The sequence below is a fragment of the Astatotilapia calliptera genome, chromosome 20 (genome assembly GCF_900246225.1).
Source record: "Astatotilapia calliptera chromosome 20, fAstCal1.2, whole genome shotgun sequence".
Lineage (NCBI taxonomy): Eukaryota > Metazoa > Chordata > Actinopteri > Cichliformes > Cichlidae > Astatotilapia > Astatotilapia calliptera.
Window position 1 is genome coordinate 5388420 of NC_039321.1, and position 16324 is coordinate 5404743.

The following is a 16324-nucleotide window of genomic DNA, read 5'->3' on the forward strand; positions in this document are numbered from 1 at the left end:
TCACCGTTCTAAAACACGAGCAGGATGAAGTCTGACTGAGAGGCTGTGAGCAGAAGCAGTCTTAGTTTACTGAAACTGCCTCCTTGCATTACAAGCACTGCTGTTACAGTAGCTGTAATCCTTGGATTATGCGTCTCAAAACATTAAATCAAACCAGCGTGAGCCGGTGACACTTACAAAATAGTGACAGCATGAATTATTCATGTGGATATATTTTTAAATCCAGCTTATAAGAAATATTTGCATCTGTAAAACATGAAGAGAGAAAATAACTGTTACAAATGTGCCTCTGTTTGCTCTCTTTCTGTCCTCTCAGGCTACACTGCCCACTGTTGGAAACATTTTTTTAAGCTTCAGTAGGGAAACGTATGCAGAGCTGCATGAATGAATTGACTTCTTATCTTTGAATCTGTTAACTTTTCTGAGTTTACAGGACTAGTGACACAGTTGAAAATGCAAATGCTTTGACTGCCGGCTTGGTTTATTAATTGATTTATCGAATGATGAAAAGCTGAAAAGAAGTCCCGGAAAATTAATTTGTGCCTATAAGTCAAAGGTAAATTAAGGCTGTGTCCTCAAGCAGGAATGCATGAACACCTTCTGCCATCGTAAATTCACTTTATATGTTCTTGAAAAGGTTTAAGGCGCAACCTGTCCCAGATGGGATGGGAGAAGAGCGGGCAGAGAAGGCTTCTGTCCTACATCAAAGTCCTTGAATTGTGGTGTGACTGTGTATGATTGTTGCACCTCCACGTCGACATGCCTTAAACCAATAATTCTCATTGTGCAGCTTCAGCTTTTCTGTCCTCTGTTCCTCACACCTCGCTCACATTTTTGCAGAGAAGAGCTTAGACATAAAACTAGGCCTTCATTTATCCACGTGAGCAGCGTGACGGCAATGACCAACTGAAGCAGCAGAGGGCGAAAGGTCCTGACTTTTATTGTCAGGAGATTGCTGGATACTAATTCAATAAAAGTCCAGTAAATACGGCACCAATCATGCTGTTTAGTGCTTTACAGGTGATGGACAAGCTGATAAGACAGCTGAATTCCCAAACACTGTAAGAAGCAGTAGTTGTGCCACAGAGTAAAAATCTCCAACAATAAAAGGTTTCCTCACATGCCGGATGTGTTGCAAACTGAATTCTATGTCAGCTCAGACCTTTGTAAACACTGCCTGACTCTGATAGGTGCCTCGTATCATCCTGTGGGTGATGGTGGAGCTGGCGATCATCGGCTCAGACATGCAGGAGGTCATCGGCTGCGCCATCGCTTTCAACCTCCTCTCGTCTGGCAGGTGGTGTAAACAGACTAAGCATCAGTTTAACGGCCACTGGGACTCAGTCGCAGTTTGATGATTGCCATAAAATGAGTCGATTACTTCCTTGGCGATGATCTTTTCCGTTGTTTGTGTTTATCCACAGGATCCCCTTATGGGGGGGTGTCCTCATCACCATCACTGACACGTTTGTCTTCCTCTTCTTGGACAAGTACGGTAGGTTGGATTAATCACTTCCAAACTGTACGTCGGCATGTCAGCAATAAATGAAGCACGCCGCTTATTTTTTGTCTCTGCAGGTCTGAGAAAGCTGGAAGCCTTTTTTGGTTTCCTCATTACAATCATGGGGATCACATTTGGATATGAGGTATAAACACTTACACACGATTATCTGGAAATTAGTTGGGGGGGGGGGGGGGGGGGTCTCTCAATCAGCGGGTCACAACATGTCAGTGGGGGAAAAGTAAGCAAAATATTTTTAATACTACCTGGAAGTCCCTGGATCCAAAATGATGTCCAAATCTCAACCGGATATTTTTTTTAAGAATATCAAGACAATAGACCTCATTCAATAATATGTGTTCAGAAATGTTCTTACCCCTGTGCAATCACACTCATTCTCAACTTGTGCCCACTGTGTGAAATCTGCTTATTGCCACTCCTCCATTTCTCTGTATAAATAAACACACTAACTTGAGATGAAACTGAGAAAGTTAAAGTTGAAGTTGAGTGACCTTAAATCTACCCTCACTTCTGATTACAAGCTCTGGGTAGTGACTGAGAGAATGAGATGGTACAAGTGGTGGAAATGAGCTTTCTCCAAAGGGTGGTGGAGAGAGGGAAATCAGTCAGACTGAGAGTAGAGCCACTGCTGCCAACATCGAAAGGAGCCAGCTGAGGTGTTCCACACGTCCTTCCAGTAGGAGGTAGGAGGAAAGGCTCAGGACATGCGAGAGCGATTATGTCTCTCAGCTGGCTGGGAATGCCTCACTGTTCCCCTGGATGAGCTGGAGGACGTCCAGGCTTCTCTAGAAGAGGAATTGATGGATGGACTTTCGGCTTCCATCGATTATTAAAACAAGAAAATAGAGATATTTATCAAAATGATCATGATTATGATTTTTTGGCATAATCAGTAAGTCATAGTGGGAAATATTGTTTTGGTCAAATGTCACAACATCCCTGACACCTCGACAAGATCACAGACTCCAGGAAATACAGAGAAAGGCAGTAATCCCGTAGACAAGACAGAGGAATGGAAAGACAGGGAACCACTGGGAATACTAGGAACAGAAGAATGTGGGAAACTCAACAAAAGAGGAACCAAAGTTATATAAATACAAAAAAAAACCCACAACACATGAGCTTCAGGTTGTTAAGACTTCACTGAAAACCACAAATGTCGCATTGAAATCTTTTGATCACCGTGTTAAGATTTTTCCTCTAAACATCACATGAATGTTTGTACCAAGCTTGAAATGTGCCACCCAACACTCACCCTGAACTCTGGTGGTGCAAAATCACCAAGTGTCTCTGGTCTCTTCAGGTTCGTCCTAATTTACATCTTCTAAATGTTTTGCTTTTGAAATCACTCTTTGCTTCCTTTTCAGTATGTAACAGTGGGTCCAGACCAAGGCCAGCTGCTGAAGGGGATGTTTGTGCCGTACTGCGAGGGCTGCGGACCCGTCCAGCTGACTCAGGCCGTCGGCATCGTGGGCGCCGTCATCATGCCTCACAACATTTACCTCCACTCTGCTCTCGTCAAGGTCAGACAGTAATGAAATCCCTGCTTAATCAGCTGTGTGAAACCTGCATTGGCATCGTCAGTGAGTTTCTAAATCTTCTCTCTCAGTCTCGAGAAGTAGATCGGTCAAACAAAAAAGAGGTAAAAGAGGCCAACAAATACTTCTTCATCGAGTCGACCGTCGCACTGTTTGTCTCTTTCCTCATCAATGTGTTTGTGGTGGCCGTCTTTGCTGAGGCTTTCTATCAGCGCACAAATGAAGAGGTGGTAAGTATCTCTGCAGCTGCTTTATGATCTAATAAAAGTTCAGAGTCGAGATGGAAATTCAGCAGTCTGTTTTGCTTTCCTCCCTCCCCCCGTTTTCTTTTTTCAGTTCAATGTCTGTAATCAAACAGGCAGTCCGCATTTAGACCTGTTCCCTCTGAATAATGAAACTCTCAAGGTGGACATCTACAAAGGGGTAAGCGTTTATGTATGGGCTCAAAATGTGGTCATAAATATTTTGTACTTGTAAATCACTTTTGTATGTGTAAAAAGAATTTGTGTGTGTAAAAAAGATTTGTGTGTGGACCCCTGCAAGTTACAAGTACGAATTTTTTCTTCCTTTCATCTGATTGGTCAATGTCATGTCAATCACAAATGTAACAATCCAATCAGAGAACAGATGGGTTTGGCTGTTGGAGGGGCGCTTTTTTTTGAAACATGATAAGAAAAGTCTGTGACCATTTAAATGTATAACAAAACAAATATGTTTACAAATAAACAGGTAAAGATACTGTTGAATGCACGCCTCTCAGCATATTTGCTCATACCACATGTTTAAATTGAGTGCGATTATAAAGTAATAAGACTCAAACTACAGTGGTCCCTCGTTTATAGTGGTAGTTACGTTCTAAAAATAATCTGTGTGAAATCCGCGAAGTGGCTAACCTGATTTTTTTTTTTACAGTTATTATAGCTGTTTTAAGGCTGTAAAGCCACTCACTACACACTTTATACACTTTTCTCCGACAGGCTCGAACATTTCCACACTTTTCTCTGGTTTAAACACTCTAAAAGTTCAAACCTTCGTAGAAAAATAAGTCCAGTATTATAGAACGAAACGAAAGTCACCCGCGGTTGCCTTTGATGGTGCAAAACATTTCATCGAAATTTTTGTTTGTTGGAGAAAACTTACAAACATACAGTACCTCACTTCAGAGTCACATTGGTAGTGATCGAAGATTTAGGTAAATTTGACAAGGTGAACCAATGACTGTATAAAACATGGACGACGCGACAGCTCCCCAAGAATGAAGCCAAAACGTCTCTATCGCCCCCTGGTGTCTGGCTGCAGTATAGGTCATAAACCCCGCCTCCTCCATGTTAGCGGATAGGACCATTGACAGTCATTGAGGTGAATCAGAAATACTTTATTAATCCAGAAGGAAATGGTCTACAGCCAATCAGAATACAGAACACAATGTGCTGTTTAAAAAAAAAACAAAAAAAAAAAAACATGCAAAATTGCATAAAAAAGATCTACAAAACAGTGAGACCACGAAAGGTGAACCGCGTTATAGCGAAGGACCACTGTATACCAAAACTTGACCTAATTTAAAGATTTTTAAGGTCATCTCCTTGTGCATGTCTGAAATGCTATTTTTTTTATGCTTCTTGCAATTCCCGTTGAGATCAGTGATGAACAACAGCTAAAATCGAAGTCTGTGCAAAGATGTGAATTGATGCAAATTCAGACCAGGTGACACATTTAGAGGCAAACACGTGTCTGCAAGCTTTGATCCACACAAAATGCGAACTTTGTTTTTTCCTTCAGAGCTGGCATCAATTAAAAAAGCTGCTGGAACGCAATTTAAGATTTTGGCCCATATTCACATGATAGTGTTACACAGTTGATGCAAATCGTCCGTTTAACCTCATCTATTCAATTGACATCTACCATCCGAATGTTGCAGCAAAAATAAAGAACACTTTTCTCCTATTGCCCAGTTTTGCTGAGCCTCTGTGTATTGGAGCCTGTTGCCTGCTCTTAGCAGACAGGAGTGGCACTGGTGTGGTCTTTTGCATTCAGAGATGCTCTTCTGCATGCTTTGGTTGGATTTTTTCCCCCGAGAACAGCTGCTCCCTAGATATTTTTCTCTTTTTCGGGCCACTTTCTGTAAACACTAGAGATGGTTGTTAATTATTTAAATCACAACGTGTTTAGCAGCAAGTTCTCTTTACCGTTCCTGAATGTATTGATCTGCTAACATTTAATTAACTCATTAGAGCTTTGCCTTAATAAGCAGTTGAACTGTATCTAATGAAGTGACCGTATGTAGTGGAATTACAAGAAAAGGAGTGAACGAACTTAAGGGAAAATATTTGTGGCTTTTTTCAGAAACTGTGTGGACACATTTGGTCTGAGCATACTTATACTTGCATATGCATGTGTGATTTCACCACAGAGCTTTAAATTGCACAAAGAGCTATCATCAGCTTCTGCGTCAAATTGACTCAGAGCGCTTGCTGGGGATCATCACTGATCTCCAGCTACGGCCCAGAAAACAAATAGAAAAGCTCGGGGTCATTTCTTATTTTTAAATTTAAAGGCTCATTCATGCATGTGTTGCTACATCAGATTATCTATCCAACCAATCACTCGTTTTATTTGCTGATTATCCAGCTAAGGTCTGTCCATCACATTCTATTGCCGTATATTATGTCGTTTTCCACACTGTTATGAAATATTCCTGTAATAAATCAAAGACACCCATCAGTACAGCTCATTGGGCTACACTGTAGGGAATAAAGGATTCCTACGCTGTAATTAAAAGCAGAAGTTATCCGTGAATTCACAGAAATTGTTGTTTTTTTTTCACTATTTTAAAAAAAGTGGTGTGTTTGACGCCCCTGCTTGCGAACAGAACTCGGGGTGTTTGTAGCCTCCGTGTAGTTTATTCAGTAAAACTTAAAAGCACATAAACAGGTCAAATTTGCAGCACATAATGACAGGATTGTGTTTTATATAGTATTTCTGAGATCATCTGGATTCAAGCCCTGCAGGAAATGGTGACAATGACATTAACATGCATTTATTCTTAACTCCCTCTCTGGTTTTAGTGGCAGCAAAGTGGGCCTGCGCTGGTTTTGCAGAGCATGTTTTCTGTTTTTTATCCACTGTCATCTGTGTTTGCGTGTCTGTAACAGGGAGTGGTGCTCGGCTGTTTCTTTGGCCCAGCTGCTCTCTACATATGGGCCGTGGGGATCCTTGCAGCTGGTCAGAGCTCCACCATGACTGGAACATACTCCGGCCAGTTTGTCATGGAGGTCAGTGAGAAAGGAAGAACCAGATGTGAACAAAAACCACATGTAAAGCTCAAACAGTGGAAATGTCAGCACTAACTCTTTCCCTTTAACGCAGATATGTTCTCCCATTCTTTCTTTACTTGAGCCCTTTATTTGGCCTGTTCAAAAGCTCCTGCGTGTAATTTACTTATTTACTTATAATCACGTACAGCTGCAGTCGGTTTGCTTCACTAAATCTTTTGTAAACAAGCCCCGTTTTCTTGTAAATGTCACCGACTCATTTGTTCTTCTTCCCTCAGGGCTTCTTAAACTTGCGCTGGTCACGTTTCGCTCGGGTGTTGCTGACCCGCACGCTTGCCATCATGCCCACCCTGCTCGTGGCCATCTTCCAGGACGTGCAGCACCTGACAGGCATGAATGACTTCCTGAACGTGCTGCAGAGCATGCAGGTCAGACAGAGGTTAAAACCAGTTCAGCTTCATTCAACCATCCGCCAACAGCACCACTATTCTTTTAGGCTTATTTATCTTTGTAGTGCTGTTCTTATTAAGTGCATTAAGGTCATTAACATAACTTAAATGCACAAGCAAGCAGGACTGGTTTTCAGGTTTTGGATCAAGTTCTAGGTTGGTAAAATCAAAACAGGCTGTACTCTTATCGTTAAATGATAAGATAAGACTGTCTAAGTGGCAATAAGAATGCCTCGTTGGAAAAAAGAAACAGGGTTGACCCAGTTGCTTCAGATGTAATCCTGCAGTATGAAAGAATTTATTGTCTGTAGTGAATAAAATGTTGCCAGACTGGGTCCAGTTGCTTCAGAAATATTGAATACACAGCACGAATGAGTTGCAAAGCATCTTTGTTACTTAATTTGTGTGTAATTAATGTTCCTGCATACTTAATATACACTGATTCACAGTCCCCAAGGAAAGCAGGCAAACCTTAGGTCCAGGCATTCATGTGGATATTACTTTGATACATAATAACTACTTTATTTTCTTTAAAGGAACCCATTCTGTTCTATTTCAGCTCTGTATAATTATCCCCAGAGGCTACTACAGTAGCTTTAAGCAGCTTAAGCATCTCTCCCTTTAAGCTGACTTCTTCTGATTGGCTGCACCATACAAACAAAAGGTTTGAGCGGTAGATGGACGAGTTTCTGTATTCCTGAGATGACCATGTTTGTGATATTCGCTCCCAGATATTTCATACTGATCCAAGACAAAAAACCTGTCTGAAACAGTTTATGCCTAATTCTGTGGAGAATCTTTGTAGAGCCTAGGATGTAACTTATGTAAGGGCCCAGTGTCATTGCCCACATGTATGCTTCTCTAGTGTGGTGCATACGTGTTAATCACAGTGCCTGTCCCGAAAGTCCTAATATATTATATTGATGCTATGATTATTATTCCTTATACTGAGGCGGTTATTGTTATTCTCTCGCTGATAAATTCAAAAACAGCAGTGAAAATGTTGCAGGTGTTAATTACCATTATAAGTCAGGTTTACTCATCGTGGTTTGTGCTGCTCAGTGTGTGAAAACAGTTAAATATGATCATTAATCTTTATTGCTTAAAAACAGCAATATATCATCTGGACGTTTTCAGTGGGAGAAACATTTTATCACTCCCACTGAAATTGCTCCATCCAGATGGATCGGCTTTCTGGGATTTCCTTACCTGGATGAGTGAGCGTGCATTAGGACAGATGCATGCTCAGATAAGCTAAGCAAGACAAAAATTACAGGGGAAAAATTCAGCTGTACCACTGTCTGCATAGTGGGATTGGTCATGTGTAGAACTACATCTTAAAACTGATAAATGAACATAAAAGAGCTTAAAGGCATTAAGCCTCCTCAATTGAAATCACTGTGCATCACTGCAGATTAATTTATACATGAGGTTTCTTGAAGGTGTTGACTGCAGCAGCTACAAACACTGCAGCTATGCATCATTGTAGTCTATCATTATAACAGCAGGTGTCCTGCAAACAGGTGTAAAGAAGCATTTTCACTCTTTCCATAACTAGGAAGGGAAAATGTTTGCTTGTGCGTACATCGTACGACATTGTGTATAACTACCTTCATCATGTCTCATTTGATCTGTAATAACATGTCTACTAATATGTTTTTGGGGGAAGTTTTCATAACATGAGGAACAAAAACCTCAAGACTTCCTCAGGGTTTTTTCTCAGGGCGAGGTGTTAGCTAAAAACCAGAGTTACAGAGTGGTGTTGTGGATTATAAAGGCAGTGGGCATGGAGGTTTTAATGGAAAAACACGAGCTGCATCTGGGAAATGTGGGATCAATCCTTTTTGGGGGACTTTAATTTACTCCTCAGTTTCCCTCAACTTTACAAGCACCTAGAATCAAACAAACACCACATCCCTTTGAAAAGATAAGTTTGGACACTTATTCCTTAGAGACATCAACACTGAACACATCAAAACCATGCCATAGTTATTGATATGGAAATATTTGTTGGCTGTCAAACAAACTCAGCTGGGTTTTGGTCAGATTGCTGCAGAGGTCAGGTCACTCCATCACTCTATTTCTTGGTCAAGCAGCTCTTACGGTGCTGCTGGAAAAACAAATTATGGCCCCACTGAGCATGAACCACATGGGATGGCGTTTCGCTGTGGGATGTTGTGGTAGCCATGCTGTTCAAGTGTTGCCTTGAATTCTCAATAAATCACCAACCGTGTCTCATGCTTCACAGTGGGAACCACACATGCAGATAACATCCGTTCACCTTGACTGTGCCTCACAAAGACACAGAGCTCACATCTGGATTCATCCAGATGTCTAATATTTGTTCCTCCAAGTTTTCTTCTTCTTCTTGGTCTTCTGAAGTCTTGGTTTCTTTGCAGCATTTCTATCATAAAGGAATCATCAGTGGTCTGATGTGAGCTGTAGTCTGAATTATTGATTTCCAGTGCTCAAACTTCCAAACTTAACAAGAGAATTTCTAGATTTTTTTTAAGCATTGCTTAAAAAACTGTTGTTGTTTTTTAACCAAAAACATTTACAACCTCATAAAGCTGAATCTAATGATACTGTGTAAAGTTAAATAAATCCAGTCGAGCCATTTAAGACCACTAAAATCAACAGTTTTGCTCTGCATTGCACAAAATAATGAAAAACCTTTTAAATAAGTAGGGTTTCTAAAAATGTTAACAGTAATACTTAGTGTATGTAGTATTTGAATGTAGTAATACTACATTCAGTATGATTATTACAGCTTTAGTTAGTTATTTGCTGTTAACTAACAAATAGTTGATAACTAGTAATATCTCCAGAATTTATGTAAACCTTTCACCACCAGGGGGCAGCAGTTTAGCGGGAAATGTTTTTTAGATGCCTCACTCCTCTTTGAAGTCACTCATATAAAGCCAGGGACACCTTGTTGTTCCTCCTGTGCATGCGAAGCGTTGTAGGAGAGTCACCCCCGTGTAAACCACACCTGCTTAAAACCACAAGTTCCTTTCCTAAAGCTAACATAACTGTCTCCTTGGAAGCGGCCTCACTGTGTGGAGTTTACTTGCTTTCTCCAGGTATTACAGCGTCCTCACACAGTCCAAAGACATGCATGGGGTTGAGTTCATTGATATAATTCTAAATTTAGTTGTATATCTCTGTGTCAGCCCCTGCAGCAGAAAGAAATAAATAAGAAGATCTTTGTAAAATCTCAAAATACACAATTATTTAAAAAGTACATCAAGATTACAGTCATTTGCAGCACCATCTTGTGATACAGACTGGTATTACATCAAAGACCAGCTCTAATTCATCTTCAGTAGATATCACTTCAACACAATACATTTGAGATGTGTTTGTTTTTTCACATGCTCCAGTGTTTGGTGTATGGTAATGTGTAGTGTGAAGCCTAAAATAACCAGGCCAAAGCCAATCAAGTAAATAACACGGTGCTATGTGAATGGACTGAGTGCAAAGACTGAGACTTAAATGCTGCCAGTTTCATTGATTAGCTCTGCCAACAAGGAGCCTGCCAGACAACACAGAGGGACAAACAAAGGAAAACATCTGCCAGTGAACTCCAACACTTCAAGTGCCCATAAAAACAGGAAAGCAGCTAAATAAGTATCAGAATAGTAAAATGTACCCTTTTTTCACTGATTTGAACTTCCTCATTTCATTACCTGAGTATTCTACCTAAACTTTACTACAAGTACAAGCAGACATAGAGGTAGCTAAAAAGAAAAAAAATTACAAAATCACTCCACATGTGCCAAAAGACTTCCCTCTGCACCTCCCAGTGGACGAAGAGGTTAACAGTTGGTGTGATCATTTAGTGTAACACATCATCTTCTTCTTCTTCTCTCCCAGCTGCCATTCGCCCTCATTCCCATCCTCACGTTTACCAGTTTGCCATCTCTCATGAACGAGTTTGCCAATGGACTGTAAGTAAATCAAATCAAACCTGCTTGTTTTTATTATAACCCTGTTCTTTAAACAAAGCAAAATACAAATCATATTATAAATGCGTATATATATTTAAATATATATTTAAATGCAAAGTGATGACACTGAAAAATTGTGGGGTTTTTGTTTGTTTGTTTTTTTTAAATAAAAGCTTCTTTTGAATTTGATACCAGCAACACCCTTAAATGGGAGCAACAAAAGACTGGAAAAAATGAGTAAAAAAACGTGATGCATCATCTGAGAGCAAATGCAGTTAATTAGTAACATAAGTATAAAATTACACAGAGAGTACCCCAGAGAGGAGGACTTTAGAAGCAAAAATGAGAAGGGGTTCAACACTGTGAGAGATTACAAGGGCAATTTGTTTAATAATTTGGAAATAATTTTCTTCAACATCAAATTGAAAAGAAATAGAGGAATTCATCATCTCAGAGAAATCTCTGTATACAAGGCAAAAGTTTAAAAGAGCTGCGATGCTGCAGTTAAAATCTCTGCATGGGCTCAGGAACACTTGGGAAACCCTCAGTGGTGCATCCACAAATATAAAGTTAAATATCCACCATGCAGACAGATCTAAACGCCATCAAGAAACGCCTGTTCAGGGCTCATTTAAGAGGCACTGTGGCCAAGTGGAGAGCCTGACCATCCTATGTCAAAGTTGGTATCTGTGCATGGATAATTTGCATATCTTTAAAGGCACCATCAGTGCTTAATGATGTGCGTGGGTTTTGGAGCAACATAAGCTGCCCTGCAGACTTTAGCAAGTCTTTGCCAAACCATGTTCTGCACGGTTCCAGACATGCCAAGCACGAGGACATAACAAATATAACAAAGGCAACGGACCGGTAACCCATGGCAACGGACAGTTAACCCATAACAACGCATGTAAACGCATGGCAACGGACAGTTAACCCATAACAACGCATGTAAACGCATGGCAACGGACAGATAACCCATGGCAACGGACAGTTAACCCATAACAACGCATGTAAACGCATGGCAACGGACAGATAACCCATGGCAACGGACAGTTAACCCATAACAACGCATGTTAACGCATGGCAACGGACAGTTAACCCATAACAACGCATGTTAACGCATGGCAACGGACAGTTAACCCATAACAACGCATGTAAACGCATGGCAACGGACAGATAACCCATGGCAACGGACAGTTAACCCATAACAACGCATGTAAACGCATGGCAACGGACAGTTAACGCATGGCAACGGACAGTTAACCCATGGCAACGGTCAGGTAACCCATGGCAACGGACAGGTAACCATGGCAACGGACCGGTAACCCATGGCAACGGACAGTTAACCCATAACAACGCATGTAAACGCATGGCAACGGACAGTTAACCCATGGCAACGGACCGGTTACCATGGCAACGGACCGGTAACCCATGGCAACGGACAGTTAACCAATAACAACGCATGTAAACCCATGGCAACGGACAGTTAACCCATAACAACGCATGTAAACGCATGGCAACGGACAGTTAACGCATGGCAACGGACAGTTAACCCATGGCAACGGTCAGGTAACCCATGGCAACGGACCGGTTACCATGGCAACGGACCGGTAACCCATGGCAACGGACCGGTTACCATGGCAACGGACCGGTAACCCCTGGCAACGGACAGTTAACCCATAACAACGCATGTAAACGCATGGCAACGGACAGTTAACCCATAACAACGCATGTAAACGCATGGCAACGGACAGTTAACCCATGGCAACGGTCATATAGCCCATGGCAATGGACAGTTAACCCATAACAACGCATGTAAACGCATGGCAACGGACAGTTAACGCATGGCAACGGTCAGGTAACCCATGGCAACGGACCGGTTACCATGGCAACGGACCGGTAACCCCTGGCAACGGACAGTTAACCCATAACAACGCATGTAAACGCATGGCAACGGACAGTTAACCCATAACAACGCATGTAAACGCATGGCAACGGACAGTTAACCCATGGCAACGGTCATATAGCCCATGGCAACGGACAGTTAACCCATAACAACGCATGTAAACGCATGGCAACGGACAGTTAACCCATAACAACACATGTAAACGCATGGCAACGGACAGTTAACCCATAACAACACATGTAAACGCATGGCAACGGACAGTTAACGCATGGCAACGGTCAGGTAACCCATGGCAACGAACCGGTTACCATGGCAACGGACCGGTTACCATGGCAACGGACCGGTAACCCATGGCAACGGACAGTTAACCCATAACAACGCATGTAAACGCATGGCAACGGACAGTTAACGCATGGCAACGGACAGTTAACCCATGGCAACGGACCGGTAACCCATGGCAACGGACCGGTAACCCATGGCAATGGACCGGTTACCATGGCAACGGACTGGTTACCATGGCAACGGACCAGTAACCCATGGCAACGGACAGTTAACCCATAACAACGCATGTAAACGCATGGCAACGGTCAGGTAACCCATGGCAACGGACTGGTTACCATGGCAACGGACCGGTAACCCATGGCAACGGACCGGTTACCATGGCAACGGACCGGTTACCATGGCAACGGACAGTTAACCCATAACAACGCATGTAAACGCATGGCAACGGACAGTTAACCCATAACAACGCATGTAAACGCATGGCAACGGACAGTTAACCCATAACAACGCATGTAAACGCATGGCAACGGACAGTTAACCCATAACAACGCATGTAAACGCATGGCAACGGACAGTTAACGCATGGCAACGGTCAGGTAACCCATGGCAACGGACCGGTTACCATGGCAACGGACCGGTAACCCATGGCAACGGACCGGTTACCATGGCAACGGACCGGTAACCCATGGCAACGGACCGGTAACCCATGGCAACGGACAGTTAACCCATAACAACGCATGGCAACGGACAGTTAACCCATAACAACGCGTGTAAACGCATGGCAACGGACAGTTAACCCATAACAACGCGTGTAAACGCATGGCAACGGACAGTTAACCCATAACAACGCGTGTAAACGCATGGCAACGGACAGTTAACCCATAACAACGCATGTAAACGCATGGCAACGGACAGTTAACCCATAACAACGCATGTAAACGCATGGCAACGGACAGTTAACCCATGGCAACGGACCGGTAACCCATAACAACGCATGTAAACGCATGGCAACGGACAGTTAACCCATAACAACGCATGTAAACGCATGGCAACGCATGTAAACGCATGGCAACGGACAGTTAACCCATGGCAACGGACCGGTTACCATGGCAACGGACCGGTTACCCATGGCAACGGACAGTTAACCCATAACAACGCATGTAAACGCATGGCAACGGACAGTTAACCCATAACAACGCATGTAAACGCATGGCAACGGACAGTTAACGCATGGCAACGGACAGTTAACCCATGGCAACGGACCGGTAACCCATGGCAACGGACCGGTTACCATGGCAACGGACCGGTTACCATGGCAACGGACCGGTTACCCATGGCAACGGACAGTTAACCCATAACAACGCATGTAAACGCATGGCAACGGACAGTTAACGCATGGCAACGGACAGTTAACCCATGGCAACGGACTCCTTGAACAGAAACACAAAAGCCTTTTCTTGTAGTACAAAGGAAGTGCTGAGCAGCTGAAATTTTATACCAGGCACGAATCTGAAAATATTTTGCTTTCAAATATAAAGCAGAAAGTCTCCTTAGTTTCCAAACTGAGATGAAACAAGAGTAAAACCTTACCATTGTCCCGACCTTTTTTTTTTTCCCCCCAACTGGGGCATCGGTTTTTCAAAAATCCATAACATCTATTATTTTCATCAGCTGATGTGTTGTTTATGTGCCTTTTTAGCGCTAACACATCATCTGAACTTTTATTGGAGCGTGCCTCCCTTTAAACTTCACCCGTTCTTATCTTTCTGCAGAGTATTTAAGATAGGAGGCGGAGTGGTGATCTTGATCGTGTGTGCCATCAACATGTACTTCGTCGTAGTCTACGTGAGCATGCTGGGCAGCGTGTGGCTGTACGTGCTGTCGGCTTTCCTGTCCATAGCATACCTGGTGTTTGTTGGATACTTGGTAGGTAACAGCAGGTTGTATGGGAGCTGTCCTTGGCAGGGTTTAACTTTGTTTTACTGAGTGAACATTAACTTCTTGGGCATTTAATAGTCAAAGCGTGTTTTCACAAATCTTCAGAGAATTATCTCTGAGCTCCCAACTTAGCCTAAAATTATTAAAAAGGAATTCCAGCTTCAGAGTGATTTTGGAGCAACTCTGAACAAAAAAGGGACCAAAACTTTTACGTCAGTGAGGAGGTGTGGTTGTGGGTTTAATGGACCTTTTACTTTTTACATGCCAGAGCCCATCGATGACACGCATATAAAGGCACAATGCAATTTCTGCAGTTAAGCATTGTTATTACAGTGGCATGTTTAAATTGAGTTCAATTGGTTAACTAACCAGCCAATCAAAATGTTGATCATCAGCGAGATACATGAGAATTGCTCTTTGGGTCCATCTTTCACTTTTTTCCATCAGCAACTGTACAAAATATAGGAAAAGAAACACTCAAAGGCAGCTACGATAACCTTTAATTAGTAATGTCCTCTTGTATAAATGAACACTATGAATCAATCACCACATCTTAACCCTGTAACACTGTGTCGTATTTTTAATTTTTGTGTCAATAAATTGCACAAAAATGCCAGATATTGTCCTCTTGCATACACGGTGGGGATAGCAGCACAGAACAGAGCAAGATCAATGACAACAGATTTGAGGTTGTTTAAGTCAGGAAAGTCAAATCAAAGAATTGGAGTGGAGGTGTGTTGTAAAGTGATGTGCCGATACAGGCCAGAGCTATAGCATGACCAGGTGGATGCAAGGATTTCAGCTGACGAGATTTGGAGTTTGGGGCAGAAATACCACAAATTTACTGCTTCTAGCCTCGTGGCCGTCAGTGTTTGCTGTTTTTTTTTAACACAAAAAATTATTTTAAGATGTTAGTTATCATACTAAGCTTTTTAGACCATTAAAAAGTGATTGTCTGACTAAGTTGTCGGTGTGTATCGCTCTTGTATGTTTGGGTAATTTTGCTCCTTTTGCATTGCATTCTCTAATTTAAAGTTATGCAGCCACTTTGAGAAGTATTCAGGTCCCTTCACTTTATTAACACTTCTTTTGTTTCGAGTTTTAAAGCCTATAATAAACAAAATAAAAATATTTTATTTTTTTAAATGTTAGAAAGTCTCCGCTCCACTGAGCAGTACATAAACAGAACTGTTTAGCCAGGACTTTGCAGAAGCAGCTGCAGCTTTAAATCTCTTTGCGAGAGTGTCTGCAGGATTTGGACACCTGGATTTGGGCAGTTTTCTTTCCAGCAGATCCTCTTGAACTTTTCAAGGCTGGATGGGAAAGCATCTCTGGACTGCCGTCTTCATCTCCGCAGATGTTCTGTGAGGTTTAAATCTGGTCTTTGGCTAGTCCACTCAAGGACAGTCTTAGACATGTCCTGAAGGCTCTCCGGCGGGTCTGAATGCTTTCTCAAGTGATGCATAA

The 16324-nt window shown here is 42.2% G+C and overlaps 1 protein-coding gene across 1 annotated transcript in view; it reads left to right on the forward strand.

Annotated features, from left to right (window-relative positions):
• Window positions 1-16324, forward strand: part of LOC113012914 (natural resistance-associated macrophage protein 2-like) — a 29728-nt gene that overhangs the window by 12956 nt on the left and 448 nt on the right. Inside the window, exons 6-15 of the mRNA XM_026153354.1 lie at window positions 1191-1297; window positions 1425-1495; window positions 1579-1646; window positions 2890-3045; window positions 3132-3290; window positions 3397-3483; window positions 6213-6332; window positions 6611-6760; window positions 10658-10731; window positions 14692-14845. Of these exons, the coding sequence (XP_026009139.1) occupies window positions 1191-1297; window positions 1425-1495; window positions 1579-1646; window positions 2890-3045; window positions 3132-3290; window positions 3397-3483; window positions 6213-6332; window positions 6611-6760; window positions 10658-10731; window positions 14692-14845 (1146 nt within the window). The remainder of the gene's footprint in view (window positions 1-1190; window positions 1298-1424; window positions 1496-1578; window positions 1647-2889; window positions 3046-3131; window positions 3291-3396; window positions 3484-6212; window positions 6333-6610; window positions 6761-10657; window positions 10732-14691; window positions 14846-16324) is intronic.